The 16342-nt window shown below is 48.0% G+C and overlaps 1 protein-coding gene across 8 annotated transcripts in view; it reads left to right on the top strand.

Moving 5' to 3' along the window:
• The window catches only part of foxn3 (forkhead box N3), a 56423-nt gene extending 46733 nt beyond the window's left edge, over nucleotides 1-9690 (top strand). For all 8 annotated transcript variants that reach the window (XM_018727615.2, XM_018727612.2, XM_018727613.2 and 5 more), the window contains exons 5-6: nucleotides 6198-6306; nucleotides 8014-9690. In XM_018727615.2, the coding sequence (XP_018583131.1) occupies nucleotides 6198-6306; nucleotides 8014-8503 (599 nt within the window). In that variant the 3' untranslated portion in view covers nucleotides 8504-9690. The remainder of the gene's footprint in view (nucleotides 1-6197; nucleotides 6307-8013) is intronic.
• The last annotated feature ends 6652 nt before the right edge of the window (nucleotides 9691-16342 follow it).

Below are 16342 nucleotides of genomic sequence, written 5' to 3'. Positions count from 1 at the left end.
TAGCCCCCACTCCCCTCTATTCCGGTTCCCTCCGGCGACCACAGGAAGCCCAGTCAGAGCTCTAACCCTCAGGGTTCCGAGTGTGGCTCCAGGTTTTCCTCATGCTTAGTGCCAGAGGTGCCTGTAAGTGCCCGGAGCAGTCTGGACAACCCCAGAACCCCCGAGGTCACACTCTCTGCTGTGAGGGGTTGGTGAGCACAGAGCGCTCTTCCTCAGATTTCCAATATGTGGCTGTGTTCTCTGATCACTGCTGAATCACCCATCGCATGTGTGGTAATGAGACGATGTCTTCCCAGGTGCTTTGTGCCATCATCTCTGAGCTCCTGCTTTAGTGACGTTTGAGACCACCGCACTAAGTGTATGTTAGGAAGCTCTTCCATGTGATGAACGTAAGTAAAGCAAGTTAAGTTCAAACTCATCTGTGCATGAAAATGATGAATGACCTGAGCTGGCTGTTCTCTGGTCGTGCTCCCGAGTGCCCTAATGGGGCAGCTCTGCCAGGCTGTTTCTACACTCTTTCATTCATAAAAAAGCACATAAATGTCGTCTTCATCTATTTTACAGCATTTATGTTGGTTAGATATCAAATCCCTTTTCTGATTGTGGCTGATGCCTTTCTGCAGCTCATGAGTCAGTGAGCAACACCTCCATTGCTTGTTGTGCCTCTGTGCAGATACCTGTGGAGTGTGCATATTTTCAAAGAGTCACATTTAACATGAAGTGCCGCTTATTCTGCTCCCTCAGACATGGTGCTGAAAAGCCCATCAGACGCTGACTGCTGTTGTAAATAATAGATACGCTCAAAGGCGGGTTATCATCAGTGGACCACATTTCTGCTCTTCGTGCGCTCGAAACGTCAGCTGGCCGCCTGCCCGCCACACCAAGCGCCGTGCCAGCAAGAAGAAAAACAGTCTGATGAGGAAAATGAAAAGAGAACAGAGCCACTTGCACCCGCCTGCTATCTTTTGAGTGGTAATTTAGTAAAGAGTGTTGCAAAACACTGATACCAGGTTGCCTGTTTACCTTGTAATTAACCTCATGCACAGCTGCCATTAATAAGGAACAATGCATTGTGGGAAGGTAGCCCATGCCTAAGGAGGCTACAGTTGTCTACAGCCCTCCTGGGCTACTGTTGCCACAGCAACTGCTTGTACACGGAGGAAAATGGAGAACCGAGGAGCAGAGTCCATAAGCCAGTGGATCGGCAGCTAAGTGAGCGATTGTAAGTCACTGCAGCGCAGGTCTGGAACCCAGCATTGCAGTCTGGGGCCCAGTCTTCAGGGCCAACATCCATCACACATGGTTCTTTATGTTCAGATGGAGGTCCTCCTACTTTAGTCTGGATAACACTGCATACTTATCTGAGCTGGACTCCCCACTAACTCTCCTGTTGTTGGCGATCCGGTGCTGCCATTCAAGGAGACGGTCAGCGCTCATCCAGAGAACAGAAGTCCACTTACACACTGGATGCCTGGAGGCAATTTGAGGACAAAGAAGCCTGAGACTAACATGAAAGAGAGCTTTTCCATAGCATTCATTGTGAGATTAATGCATCGCTTGAATCGTCCATCGTGATGCCCTGCCTTGCTCTCCTTTTGTGTGACTGGAGATTGTTCCTACTCTATCCACTCTTCCAAGAGCTCCATCAGCAGCAGTGGCTTCAGGGAGAAACACACTTCGTGTAACTCTTCGCTGTGTCTGTCTGTCACTGTTACTGTTCGTTGTGTTTGAGAAGAAATTGCCCGGAAGCCACGCACCAGGCTAAGGAACACAACGAGAAAGGCAGCAGCAGCTGTCGCTGTTCCACCTTGGCATACGCAGCTTCCCGGCAGTTCAGCAGTGTGCTTTCGGTAATCACACTTGTGGCCCTTAGTGTGAGCGCAGCGTAGTACAGGCAGCAGAGAGGCTCCTCAGACTCCGGACTCTTTCAGCCACATTTAGTGTAAACCAGCTGAAGGTGCTGGCGGTCATCCCTGCATGCGGGAGTCTAAAGGGCCCAACTCCAGTCTGCCGGGGGCGGGAGGCCCCTGTGGGATGATGCTCAGAGGTGCCCTTTGTCAGTGGGAGACCACAGTGAGACCTGTTGAATGCACTCTTGCCAGAGGAGACGAGCGACATGTACAATCACCTCACACTAGCAGTGTCCCGAGTCACGCAGCATTACCCCATCACCCCACCATGCTTCATCAGCATTGCCAATAAGGCATGAACACTTTAACTTCAAGATGAGCATGTTGAAGTCATCAGGAACCAAGAATCTCAGTGAATTGGATAGGTCCACTGTACTGATCCCCGTGTGCCACTGTAAAACGATACAGACCGACAGCGACTGGCTCTGGTTCTTCTCCTCCTTTTTTTCTTTCCAGCTCAGCTCTTGATTTTTCGGGCTTCTTTGGGAGTTCGGCAAAATGCATTATACGATTCACAACCATATTAAAGAGAATGCATTAGTTCACAATTATCACTTTTCGGTAGAATTAAACCAAGCTAAATTTTAGGACACTGTTTCAGGTGCATCTGCATTAGTAAAATATGTTCCCTTCATTTGTGACATTATTGCTTTATGAATTAGTATTTAATTTAGGTTTATCAATCCTTTAGCATGCAGTTTTTTCCAAGTGCTAAAATTATAGTTGATTAATTGAAATGATAAACATTAATTTTTAGGGCATAAAGTTAAAAACATTTAGAAACATCCTTAATTATATTTTTGCCATTAGGATAGTTATTCTATTAACACTAATTTGGTTTAATATGATTGAAGAATGATAGTGAGAGCTCTACTAACACATTTGGTTTAACATGATTTGAATTGTGCAACACATTCCATCAAAATCTCAGCTAGGGCTGGGTAATTAAGAGCTCAGCTGGAACAGACATGAGTATACCCTCCAGCCCAAGGAAACCAGGGATACCAACCCTGATATAGATTTTAAATCAATTAAATGACTTATTCAGCACTTTATCAATTATTATTAACTATCAGTTATTCACATTAATTGTTGAGGTGTTAAATATCAGGACAGCTGGTAGCATAGTGGTTAAAGCTACTGCCTTTAGATTCGAAGGCTGTGGGTTTGATCTCCACTTCTGGCTCTAGTACCCTTGAACAATTACTGCAGTAAAAAAAAATTACCTACATGTATAAATGGATAAGCACTTGTAACCTTAACATTGTAAGTTGCTTTAGAGAAAAGCATCACCGAACTATTAAAAAAAAAAAAAAAAACACAAGGTGGCCTGAATGAGGTAACTGTATGTGTGGTTGTGTGTGCATGCTAGCAAATCCATGATTTAATGAAGTGTACAGTATTCAGCCATCATGGGAAGGTGCTGGGTCATCTTATTCTCAAGTTTAGAACCTACTATTTCCACCCAAAGGCTGTTTTTCCCTAGTGTAATGTGGTGCCATTTCCATAAGCTTGCTGACTTATGAGCTTGGATGCCTCATTCATAATCCAAAAACTGTTTTCCTGTTCTAGTGTGAAATCTGTCAATATCATGTGTCACCTTTCCATAGGAGGGAAATGAGTGAAATCTGAGAGTGACTTCAGTGCCCAGGCTGAGTGTTAAACTGGTGTAAATCAAATTTTAGGTGTGCAGTCTTCAGTGGTGTGTTTGTGTTATTCCTCTGGTATACCTACAGGGCTGCATAACAGGCTTCCTGCGGCGGTCATACTGGTCGTCAGCGTTGAGCTCTGATGGACACTTGAATCTGTTGAATAGCATTGGTGCTTCCAATCTCCATTCTAGCAGAAATGACTAGAGGTTGGTATTGAGTTTCACTGAATGTCATGGCTTTCAGGGACAGTGTAGGAAAGAGAAGCTGTCTGTCCTGATGCAAGCACACTGCATAAGAGTGGAGTACATCAATTGGGTTGGATGGACCGTGTCCTGTCTGTGAGGAGATTAGTGGACAGTGTTCAGGGGAGGTTAAGCTCTGAAGGCTGGTCCTGCAACGATTGGTGTTGTTGAGTGACTGGATCCAGGACCATCTGCCCCTTTATTGACATGTCTCACAGACGGAGAAATCCCCTTGGGCATTGGGAACAGCATGTGTCCCTACCGAGGGAGCCGAGTACCTTCTGTGGACCCCCACGGGGCTTTACAAAAAGAGATCATGAGATTTGGGTCCAGGGGGGCTTGAAGACTGTCCAGCCATCCCATCCTCTAGTTTCAAATGCAAGGTGATCTGTGATGCCTGAAATGTAGGACTGATAGTGAGAAAGGCCCTCCAGACTCCATTGTTGCAGCCCTGCCACTGCACATTGCTAAAAGAGAACTAATGGAGGGCAAGCCCTTGTACATCAGGTAGATGAAAAGCTGGTGTTCTTGCCCATGGCCAAGGCTGCATTTCACCTGGGTTTGCACGGCATCTGCTCAGGTTGACCTATAAAAATGAAGACACGTCCTCTTTTCAGCAGAGCACTGGAAGAGGCGAAGAGGCCAGGCTTGAGCCTGCACGGCGAAGAGCCTGATGGAGACTGGACCTGTGTGTTGCCTTGGTGGACAGAGATCCCCCCTTTGTTCTGAAGTTGCTCCTAATGCTGGGATTGTGAGCTTTACAGGACAGCTCACAATGGTAGAAGCTCGTTAGCCATTCAGCGTGCCCGCCCGTCCGCGCTAATCGGCCCGAGTGCGCGTCTCCCTGTCAGGTCCAATTGTCCACTTGGCTAGTTGGGGCAGAATGCCAGCTCCTCTGCCCCCATCCGTCTCTTCACCTTTCAGCCATTCAGGGGAGGGGTGGGACAGGGGGCTGTGGGTGCTGGTAGTCACCCCACCAGGGCAGAGGTTTCTTTCAGCCTATCTCAGTGACTGTCACAGAGTTGTGTACTGTCTCCATGGCAATAGGGGAAGGGTTTCCGTGGCAACGGTGTTGCTGCATGATGTGCAAAATGTGCTCTTGATTCCAAAGGGATAATATATATATATATATATATAATTTTTTTTTCCACCTTGGTGTTTTTTAAGGCCTCCTCTTCTGCTTGGAAGCATGTAATATGAATCCAAGGGAGAGCAGACAGCCAGGTGCCAAATACAGTGCTATCTGATGCTCTAAAGACAGCTTGTCTTTTGTGTCCAGTCGATGGGCCATGACATCCAAGGCAGACAATGCTTTGTTTTATGCTCATTACTAAAAGATTAAGAGGAGTGTTAAGTATACTCTCAGTTCCCTGTACAGAGTGCAGAATGGGACCCACAGAGGTTACTCTTCTGAGGTTAACGGTGAAGGATCATTCACACACGCACACCCCTGTAAAAGAACAGTGACTGATACTGTCTGGCCTGTAATCCTTAGACACGGCATCGATCCGGCCCGTTTATGATGCTTTAACGGCCAATTTCACCTGCTGAGCTTTGTCAATATGTTTCACTTGGAAAGTTAAGAAGACTAGACTACACCAACTATACAAACTACACCAGTCAGTCGTTTGTGAACTCCTTCTGTTGCTCTGTATTTCTTAGTTCTGCTAAGCGATATAAGTCTCTTTATTTGCACTGGCACTTCTTGGTCCCTGAGTGCGTGGTGTGTGTGTGTGTGTGTGTGTGTGTGTGTGTGTGTGTGTGTGTGTGTGTGTGTGTGTGTGTGTGTGTGCGCGCGCGCGCATGCTTGCCCGTGCACACCTGCCTCCCCGGACGTGGCAGCCAGCAGAGTTTCCTAGTGTCCATTGTCGCCAAAAGCTGTAGTACACTGATGTGCTTTGGAGGTTTGGCGGCGTCCGAGGAGGATGTTCTGTGCGACAGAGAGCTGCGCGGGATCGCCGGAGCTGCCGCTACATCCCGTCTTTGCCTGGACACCTCTGCACTCCGGCCGGTGCTCTCCTTCCACTTGTGTTCTGCAGATACATTCCTGGAACATTTCAGAACTGCTTGGTCTCAGGGAACAGAATCTCAGGTCCCCAGTCCCTTTTAGTTTAGTGATTTTCAGGTGTTTGCAAAGAGAATGCAAACTGTCCCTCAGTAGCTCTCATAAAGTTGTTTTATTGCCCATTTGGATGGGTCAGAGGTGCTAAATAATCTCTCCTCATTGCAATTGTGCCATCTCCCAAAAGTTCACTTTGTAAGCTTGAAAGATCAGAGATGCGGACCTCATCGGTTAGGGTGTGTGTGTGTGTGTGTGTGTGTGTGTGAGAGAGAGTGCATGTGAGACTGTGCGCTGGTGTCGTCCTAACCTGTTCCTCTCTTTCTTTCCCCAGTCCCTCAGGGAGTGATACAGAATGGAGCACGGATGGTCAGCCAAGGCCTGTTCCCTGGAATCAGATCCCTTCCCATCAACCCCATCGGGAGCAGGGCAGCCGTTGTGAGGTCAGCCGCACCCCATCCTTCCCTTTCGTACACCCCGAACGCCAGACCTCTAACTGCACAGCCACATCTAGGTGTCAACTACTATGGGGATGTCAAAAGACCACCATTAATCTCTTCACACGCACCTGCCTATGTAGCGCACAGAGAGGTCAGGATTGCTGTACAGGTCTGGTGTGAAATACACACACACACACACACACACACACGCACGCACACATTTTCAGAACCGCTTGGCCCATACGGGGTCGCGGGGAACCGGAGCCTACCCAGCAACACAGGGCGTAAGGCCGGAGGGGGAGGGGACACACCCAGGACGGGACGCCAGTCCGCCGCAAGGCACCCCAAGCGGGACTCGAACCCCAGACCCACTGAAGAGCAGGACCAGGTCCAACCCACTGCACCACCGCACCCCCCCTTGGTGTGAAATACTCGAGCGTAATTATTTAAAAGAATTTTTTCCGCTTGAGAATCCAAAAATATTTCAGAAGACAGGCATTTTCAAGAGCAGATCCTGTGCCGGCGGTCACTTGGTGGTATCAGAAGCATCTGTGAGGCACAACACTGTGCACAGGACACTAGTGTCATAAGCTACTGGCTCGGCTCATTAGATGGAGATGGGGTGGGCTGAAGGCTGATTGGGTCAAGATAGAATTGCCCGCTCACTGATTGGACAGAGAAAGTGTGCTACAGCCTGATTGGATAGAGGCCTGATGGGTTACTCACTCCCAGAAAGGAGACAGAGTGGGCTAAAAGCTGATTGGACAAAGACACAGTGGGCTGCGGGTTGATTGGGTGGAGACAGGCATAGCTGCAGGCTGACTGGATGGAGGCCACACACGCTCAGAGACTTACCCTGGCTGTTGCAGGGAACGATTTGTGGACAAACGCATCCGAGACAATTGCTGCCGTCTCGAGCCGCGCAAGATAACTGCGTTGACATCATATAGCGGAAAGAGAGGCAGCTCATCTAACACGTGCCCCTTATGCAAAACACTGGGTGTGACACATTACATGCACTGGGAAAGGAAAGTGGATTCTATTTCTACTTGAGTAGTGAGTTGCATTTCATGTAGTCGCACAAACAGTCCAGTGCCGGCGAGCGCGTGTATGCTCACGCACACACACAAACACCATTCCCTTCAGCGTAGCTGGGCCTCGGTGCTCCGTAGTAATGGACCTGGTCTCGGCCCACTGGTTTCTCGTGCCGCGCGGGCTGGCTAGTGACAGCTCCCGTGGTGCGCAGCCAGAGAGCAGTAAACGCTCCCCGTCCACGCGCAAGTGAACCGCGGTGCATTTAGGCATTAATTATTGAGCAGAGTTTTCTTGCCGTGCCGCGCAGCAACAGGAGTTCGTGAGTCATAGATGCAGAAAGTAGACAAGGTGAAAGGCCGACAACGATGGCGAATCGACGCAGGAACAGCGCGGCTCCGGTGCGTGTTTGCGCGCTCCGATGTTTACGTGGCTACGTGGAAACCAGTGGCTGTAAACCCGCGCGTTGTATCAGCGCGACACTCGGTCAGCGTACAGAGGAGTATGCTAATGTTAGAGGGCGTTTCAAGAACATCCCTCCATAATTGAGTGGCGGGATTAGTCATGTCTGTGTTTGCGCGGATGTGCGTGCGTGCGCGCGCGCGCTCCTTTGTACGCATGTGGACACGAGCGTAAGCCCGTGTTTTTTCCTTGACCCTGCTGCTGTGTGTTACGCAGGTCAGTGCTAAGCGGGTACCGAATGCGCGGCGACGGTGACCCTTCCTGTGACTCTCCACTGGTCAGCAGTGACCCCAAGGACGACCATAATTACAGCACCATGCCTGGGGGCCTGACGCCCAGCGCCGGTTTAAAAGAGGAGGCCCCCCGCCCCGACGGCCAGACCAGCTTGCTCTGCAACGACACCAACAGCGAGACGGAGGAGGACGACAAGGCTAGGGTGAAGAAGGAAGCCACGGACTGGCCGATAGAGGGTGCCGGCCTGGTCCAGCACAAGAAGCGCCAACATTGGACCAGACTGAAACCGCGCTCGGCCAGCGACTCGCTGCCCCTGAAAAAACGGCGCACGGAAAAGCCCCCCGAGAGCGATGACGAGGAGATGAAGGAGGCAGCCGGCTCGCTGCTGCACTTGGCTGGCGTGCGTGCCTGCCTCAACAACATCACCAACCGGACGGCCAAGAAGGACCAGAAGGAGTCCATGAAAACCTGAGACTGAGGAAAGGCAAAAATGTCACTTGGAATAGAATTTACAATTATTTGTTTTTTCAGGACATCAGGTGAATTCTAATGATTTGTGGCAATATCAACAATCACTTTGTTTTCCTATCCTTTAGATACTGTTTTTTGAGGGTTTTTAAGTTTTGTTTTTTATTTTCTATTGTGTTTTTATTTTTTTTATTTTTTTTAAAGGAGATTAAAGCCATAGCAAAACTTTTTTCTGATGTTCAGCTAATTTAGGAACACGTTTTTCTTTGCTGAATTGTAAGAGTGCGCGTGAGACAAAAGCAGTCCAACTCCTACGTTTCCCTGATTGGCACGGGCACAGCGTCACGACGGATCGCCGCACACACTCTGCGCTTTGCTATCAGCCTGCACAAGTGTGAGGCCCGGCAGTGGTGGATGGGGCAGGTATGCGCTCCTGTGCCCACCTGGCAGGTAGCACTGCGTGGGCGGCCCGCACCCCGCGTCCCCCCGACGGAGTTGTAGGTGGGGGGAGGGGTTTGCAGGAGCTCCGCTAAGACCGGACACCCCTTCGCTTGTGCTGGCAGCCGCTCTCTATCTCCTTCAGATGTTAGAAAAGTCACTGAAAGCCATAAGCTATTGTTCCAGGGCAGTGTGTGCAAAAAAAAAAAAAAAAAACAAAAACTCTGAAATGTCTTCAAAACTGCCTGTTTTTTAAGCAATTGAATTAAGTTATAAGCAAGTGATAAGAAACGGTGATATTTTTCTGTATTAATCTAAAGTGAAACAAACATTTAACGAGATTAAAAAAAAAAAAAAATGCTACGAAACCTGCCAGTGGTGTTTTAGTAAGAAAGTTAAATTACTGTGGAGTAACTTTATTTTTTGTTTTTTTGGGGTTTTTTTTTCGTTTGTTTTTTTTTTCTCACACCCTCATGACGTAATAAGCAATTTCATCCTGTCAGGATAGCACTGTATAAAAGTTACACTAGATTTTTTTTTCCTCCTTTCTTAATTTAAGCAATGTAGCCAGCAGGATTTTCCAAATCGTGTTGCATGGGTTCTGTAAACAAAAGAAAACTGTTTTTTATTCAAAGTTCATGTAAGGTAAATAATGTATTTAGCATGGAGCATGAATTATTTTCATATAAATATAGATCCTAGAGAAAAAGGCTTTGCCTCTAATTTTTATGCCCATAGGCCTAGAATGTTTTGTTGTTTTGTGTTTTACTTGATTTTTTTCTTTTTTTTTTTCTTTTTTTTTTTTTTTTTTCTTCCCGTCTTTCATAGTTGTTTTGAAGCAGGCTTTTACAGATAAAACCTTCAGGGACATACACTGACTGTTGGGAAACTTCTCTGCAATATGAAGACTTTACATTTTGACTAGGGCTAGAAAGGTCCGTGAAGCTGCCTCTTGTCTTGCGCTTTCAGCCCACTTCCGCTTCTCCAAGGAAAATGTTCGTTTTCCGGGGTTCTTGGCTCTGTGTGTTTTGGCAGTGAAGGACAAGTCAGTGCTGAGTGAGTCCTAGGGTCGTCCCCGCCGCCCTGCCCCGACGCCGTGCCTGCGCCGCGTTCACGTCTACACTTCGAGGACATTGTTGAAATTTTCAGGGTCTTCCTATTGAATGACAAAGGACTTGATTTGACCATACGTTCATTTTGTGTTAGTCTTTTCTTTGTTGCCAGATCTGACCATTTTCATTGTAGCACTTCAGGTTAAAAGTCTCAGTATTACTCTCCAACGAGTAGTGACAAGAAACAATACCACTGTTGAATGCTCTCTACGGTGCCGCGTTCGGAGGAGCTCGGAAGATTGCACTAAAATATTAATTGAGTTTTATCCGTGTTAAAGGTACAGTGCCAAAGCCTGTAATTTTAGATTTATTCAGCACAAACGTCAGGCAAACACTTGACATGTACATCAACCGTTTTCTTTCGTCACTGAGTTGTAGCGTCGGTGTCAAAGTCCCTTTTAATAAATTAGGAAGGTGGAAGGATGCTCGCAACTTTTTCTTCCCCTCGCTCTCGCAGCATCACGCTTTTCTTTCCCTTTCGTTAATTGTGACACGCGCGGTGCGTTTCTCGGCTGAGGCGTGCAGAGCGACCCCGTGTTTTCCACCGTCTCGTCGTTCGTCTCTGCTTCTGCTGCAGGAGGGCCGCTCCAGTGGTGTCCGGACCGCCCGTCTGCTGCTAGCCGGTGCACGAACAGCACGAGAGAGGACGGCAGACCAAAGAGAAAGTGGAGCGATGAGATGTAAGGATAAATAGAGGGTCCTTTTCCTTCATTGAAAACACCGCTGGAGTCCAGATCTTACCATGTAGCATCCTCAAACTTTATTTTGTACACTCACTGCCTTCCCATGAAGTTTACACTCACTACACATCTGTTTCCTAGCTTCGTGTCGTAGGAAATCAAAGAAACTTTAAAGAGCAAATAGTGATTTAACTGTAATTCTAACCAGTAATATACTTGTTTTTAAGAGGCCAGTTTTTCATTCGTTTTGTTTTATGGTTGTTGTTCATAGAGGGTTTGAACGGAAAAAGGAAGGTTTTTTTCTTTTCTTTTCTTTTTTTCTGTTTTTTCTTTGAGATACGTGGTCTGATGGCATGTGCACCCAGGTGATCTGTTCTGAAATAAGAAATTGTCAATATGGAGGCATACTTGCATTCTATAGTTCCTTGATGTGTAATCATATTGCCAAAGACAAACTATTTCATCAATTAATGTAAATATAACTTTGTCCATTACTATGACAAAAGACTTTTGTTTTTATTTTTCTGAAACCTACCATAAAGTTTCTGTGATGTATTGTCTTCCAGTTGCAATAAAAAAGAAAGCGTTTCAGAAGTTGCCCTTGACTTATGTTCTTTGGTGAATCTTTTCCTTCAGGAGACTGATCGCTGCGTTTATTCGGTGACTTCTACGTAAAAGCTGCTCTGCTGTACTCGGTATCCTAAACTGGCCCCCTGCCCCCCTGCCCATTTGTTGTGTGGAATGTGGGGTCATCCCCCCAGCCTGGATTCTGGAGCAATTCTACTGTATGTCATCACGTGACATGACCTACCGAGCCGCGCTCGCATTCGATCATGACACCTTCAGCTGAATCCCTACGAAGACGTTGCACAAATGAACAGTAAGAGAAAATAATGCTATATAGCATAATAATTCCAGGTTTACAAGTTGCAGTGATAAACTGTCAAGTGTTGGAAAGGAGAATTTTTAGCTTTGGCTCCCTTTATATTTTATACTGTATTAATTTCTCAGAAAATATGACAACAGTTCCCACTGGCAGATTTTTACAGCTACACACGTGCTGCTCTTCGGGCATTGACGGGAGGACAGGAGCGGACGAGAGGATCAAAATGGCGCCGTGTGCATCGCAAGTGGCGTTCGGGGGATTCGCCGTCGCCGTGTCCGCGTAGCACGTGCAGCTCCCCGTTTGCGTGTCCTCCCACGGTGCAGAGTGCCACCTGGAAGGCAAAGGCGAACACTGGCTCATTCATAATTAAAGCTGTAAGGCACATGGTTATAATCACAGGCTCTCGCCACACCCCGGCCACATCCGTTCCTACGCAACCGTGCTGAAGAAAGGACGTACGCACGCACGCACCGCGACTTGCACGGAGTCCGCTCTATGGATCCTGCTCACGCTCATTAACTGATTTCATAACAGAGGGGTGTGAGCTGAAGCAAAGCCTTCCCGTGTTGCATGCGAAGCTGGATATTGCCGTCATCTCTCAGGACATCGCTTGGACTTTACTGGTGTTTGTCATTAACCGCTGTGCGCTCGTGATGCTGACATACATACAGTACTTTTAATCTCCATAGCCTCTGCGTATGAAGTTCTCAGCCCACTCAGGTGTGCGGTGCTGCCTCGAGTCTGATTTCCAGTAAGAAGAATTGTGTTTTTCAGCAGCTGGGTCTCTCTGGCATGCGTGATGGGCTTTTTGAACTCGGAATAATGAGAGGCTGAGATTACAGGAAATGAGTAATACATATTGCCATTGAGCAACGTGGCTGCAGTTTGTCTCCACCCAGATCCGCCCAGGTGCCAGCGCTCTCGCACAGCAGTGCCCTTGTTAGCTGACACACATTGCTAGGAATTGTTACCAAGGTAACAAACAAGGTATGTTTCCTTTTGGCATTTCTTCATACCCGATAAAAGGTTTTTATCTTACCGCTCGGCGCTATGAGGCCTCCAGCGTTGTCACAGAGTCAAAACAAGTGCACACGGTAGTGTTGTGCTTTTCTGGGAATACATGACCGCGGATGAGTTGGTTTGGGCGCGCTGAGCGCCATGGGGCTGCGCGATGTCCAGGGATGACTAAGGACCACCGTTTACCCCCGTTGCCATGGCGCAGCAGGTGCAGCGCTGCAGCTCATCACCTGCGCAAATCAATAGCTGCTTTCCCCGAGCGAGATAATGAGTATCCAAATACACCACCTTTACTCCGTAATCTGCAGTGCACACAGCAGCGAAGGAAAGTTACAGAAAAATCCGAGTGGCTTACGTGGGGACACTGGGACGAGTTTGAAAGGCTGCGCCTCACATTTCCGATGGGGCGTTTTGCATGGAGGAAGAGGCAGGTGCTTTGGCCTCTGGCGAACGTGTAGGAACTTTAGCAGCAGGAGCGCCAGAGGAGCCGCTGACGGCGACAGGACTGTGTGGGACCCTCTGCAGGCGGGCGCTGAAGGGTGCAGGTAATGAAGCTGACATTTCTAGATAGCCAGGGCTGTCGAGGCAGGATGACTCTCCCCCCACTTTGAGCCCTTCATCGCCCCCCCATCCGTCAAGTAAGTCTTTCCCTCGACTGGCTCTTCTTTTCTATGCAAATGAGCCTGCAGTAAAATTAATGTTCTGTGACAGCACTGCTAACTGCAGGTGGCCAGCTTGCCGTGCACCACACTAATGCCCTTGATCTTTCATTAGGAATCTACCTGCAGCACCTGAGGGATCGGAGCGTGAGGGCGAGGGAGTGGCTCAGCCAGCCGCTGGGAAGCACACAGTTACACCGCCGGCCATGCTGTGCTCCTCCTCCCATGATGCAGCTCTCCTCGCTTGCTGGACAAGAGCCCCTCGGTGCAGCGCGCCACAAACAATAAACGACCTTTGTTCATTTAGAAAGGACTGCTCCTTTTAACTCCTCCTCCTCCTCGTGGAATAGAATAGGTTGTGTTTACAGTCACTTTTCATTTTGGTAGATACCAAGGTGTTTTTGGACAAGGGACCAAAGGGTAAAAGTAAATTCAGTTTGAGAATTTTTTTCCTCTCTCTCCCGAGTGTTATGGCAATATGTACAGTATGTTTCAGCCAGGGCGGTGAATCAACCGCTCACTGGTAGACGTGACGCCCTCTGTTGGATGAGCCTGGATCCTCCCCTCTTCGTCTGCTCTGCGCCCTTCAGCTCTTCGAGAGGTTATATGGGACATATGCGTCAAGACCGATGGGTCAAGAGGGGCATATTTTGGGGTAAAGACCAGAGATTAAACCCCCAGAGCTTATTTTGCAGAGCAGAGCACCAATCAGATGGGAGTTAGTAGTCCCATGTCACCTGGGCCGACATCACCGTCAGTGCAAAGTAGGGAATTCATGTACCACGGTAGACAGCTCCGGTGCTCCCATGAGCCGGTATAAAATAAGGAATAACAAGCACGAGGGGTTCATTTGGGCCTGTTAACAAGCAGCTTCGACTGTGCCAGTTTTATTTAATAATGTAGATTTACCAACCTGCTGTGTGTGTCAGCTGTAGAGAGAAGTGCTTAACATGTGATGATGGCTCTCCGTATAAAACGCAAACCCTTCCTAAAAGCAAAAAACAGACGAAAAAAAGAACCCAACCTAAACTCAGCATTAGCATCAAGAAACCTGTGTCTCACTCTTCTTTTTCCACTGTAGACGTAGTATGTACACACTATGGAGCAGTGATCACCACACAATGGGTATCATTTAATGCGAACCTTACATTTGTTCATTCAGCAGATGCTTTTCTCCAACGTGACTTACAATTACTTACAATTACATTTATACACCAGGGTAATTTTACTAGAGCAATTTTACATTTACATTTATTTATTCAGCAGACGTTTTTCTTCAAAGTGACTTCCAATGAACTGTATGTAGTGTTATGAACCCACACACCTTATTCACCAAGGTGACTTACACTGCTAGATACGTTACTTACAATGGGTCACTCATCCATACATCAGTGGAACACACTCTCTCTGTCAGTCACACACTATGGGGGAACCTGAACAGCATGTCTTTGGAGTGTGGGAGGAAACCAGAGCACCTCAAGGAAACCCACACAGATACGGGGGAGAACATGCAAACTCCACACAGACTGAGCAGGGATCGAACCCATGACCTCTCGCACCACCCAGGCGCTGTGAGGCAGCAACGCTACTTGCTGTGCCACCCAAAAAGAAGCACCTGGAATTCCCAGGAGGTCTCCCACGCAGCCAGGCCCAACACTGTTTGGCTTCTGAGATCTGACTGTAATCCACACCACCCTGAAAGCACCTGATCTTCTCAGATAGTACAGTAGACGGTAATTTTAGGGTAACTACCTTGCTTAAGGGTACTACACCTTGGGATCAAACCTGTGACCGTTGGGTCCAAAAGCAGCAGTGCTCATCGCTACGCTACCAGCTGTCCCGTCTTTTTATCCACTCTTACACCGGACCGTGTCTTTAGGTTCTGTGCCCTAACACCTTGGCAAATCAGTCATGTGCTCACCTCTTCGTATCCAGACAAAGTATGGACTATGGAAGTCATACAGTTGTTTGTCATAAACTGCATGGTGGATGGCAGGTGGATAGGAGGCAAGACTGTTCTTCCTCATCCTGATCTTAACTCCTCCTAAGCTACAGCCTCCGGTGCCCAACAAGCGTCCATCCCTCTCAAAGCTCGCAGAAGGGCCGCGAATCGCGCAAGGGCCACCGGTGGCGGACGTCGCGGCGCAGACTGGTGTCAGAAAGAGAGGTCGAGTCCAGAGCAGTGGAGGACAACCCCTTCGGTTGCTCGGCACTCTGCGGGGGACACGCGCCATGGCCGGTTCATGGCGACCGGGTTCGATGCGGGTCGTACGCCCGGACGCGATGTGGCGGCCGCAGGGTTACGAGAACCCGGCACCAGGAAACGCCGCGTGGCTTTCTGCACAATCGCTGCGAAAGAGCCGAGTCAGAGTGGCAGCGAGGCCTCTGTTGTAGAAAACAGAGAGCAGTGTGACGGCAGCCCACACTCTCTTTTTCTCTCCCGCTGCTCAACGGGTTTGCGCGGACGGGCGACACAGCACTGCTACGCCGCTCCATCTCACAGTTTAATCAATAATCAAAAAGTGCCCGCGTAGGAGAGCGAAACAATGCGGCCCTTTCCTGTCTGTCAGCCCACATACATTTTTAAGAAGTGTTTTTGCCGGCTTGTTGTTGAAGGCCTGGAATAATGGCTGCATATGTGGTTGTGTGGCTGTGTGTGTGAGGACGAAAGAGAAAAACGGAACTCTTTTCATGAACTACCCTGCCCTCTACTGGCAGGGAAAATAATAATAAAAAAAAAAAAAAATCACACAACTTTTTAACTTCCATACTGGGGTTCGAGAGAACGCTTCTAAAACAGCCACGCTGCTTTAGAACTGCAGAAGGTACGAGCTGTATTACAAGTGATTATTGATGTCTGATCAATACACGATGTTCAATTAGTAATGCCTGGAGGAGTGTGGAAAAAGTGCGAGACAAATGTTGTCTCGATTCGTAACGTTCTTACATTAGTAGTTATTAAAAGTTAAACTCCTCTGCAGTCTTTGTGATAATTGTATAACACGACACAAACATTCATTGTCTGGTTTGTTTATTTTGAATTGCATTCGC

Source organism: Scleropages formosus, chromosome 15, assembly GCF_900964775.1.
Source record: "Scleropages formosus chromosome 15, fSclFor1.1, whole genome shotgun sequence".
Taxonomy (NCBI): domain Eukaryota; kingdom Metazoa; phylum Chordata; class Actinopteri; order Osteoglossiformes; family Osteoglossidae; genus Scleropages; species Scleropages formosus.
Note: the sequence above shows the minus strand (reverse complement) of the source record. Positions and strands in the feature narration are given on the sequence as shown.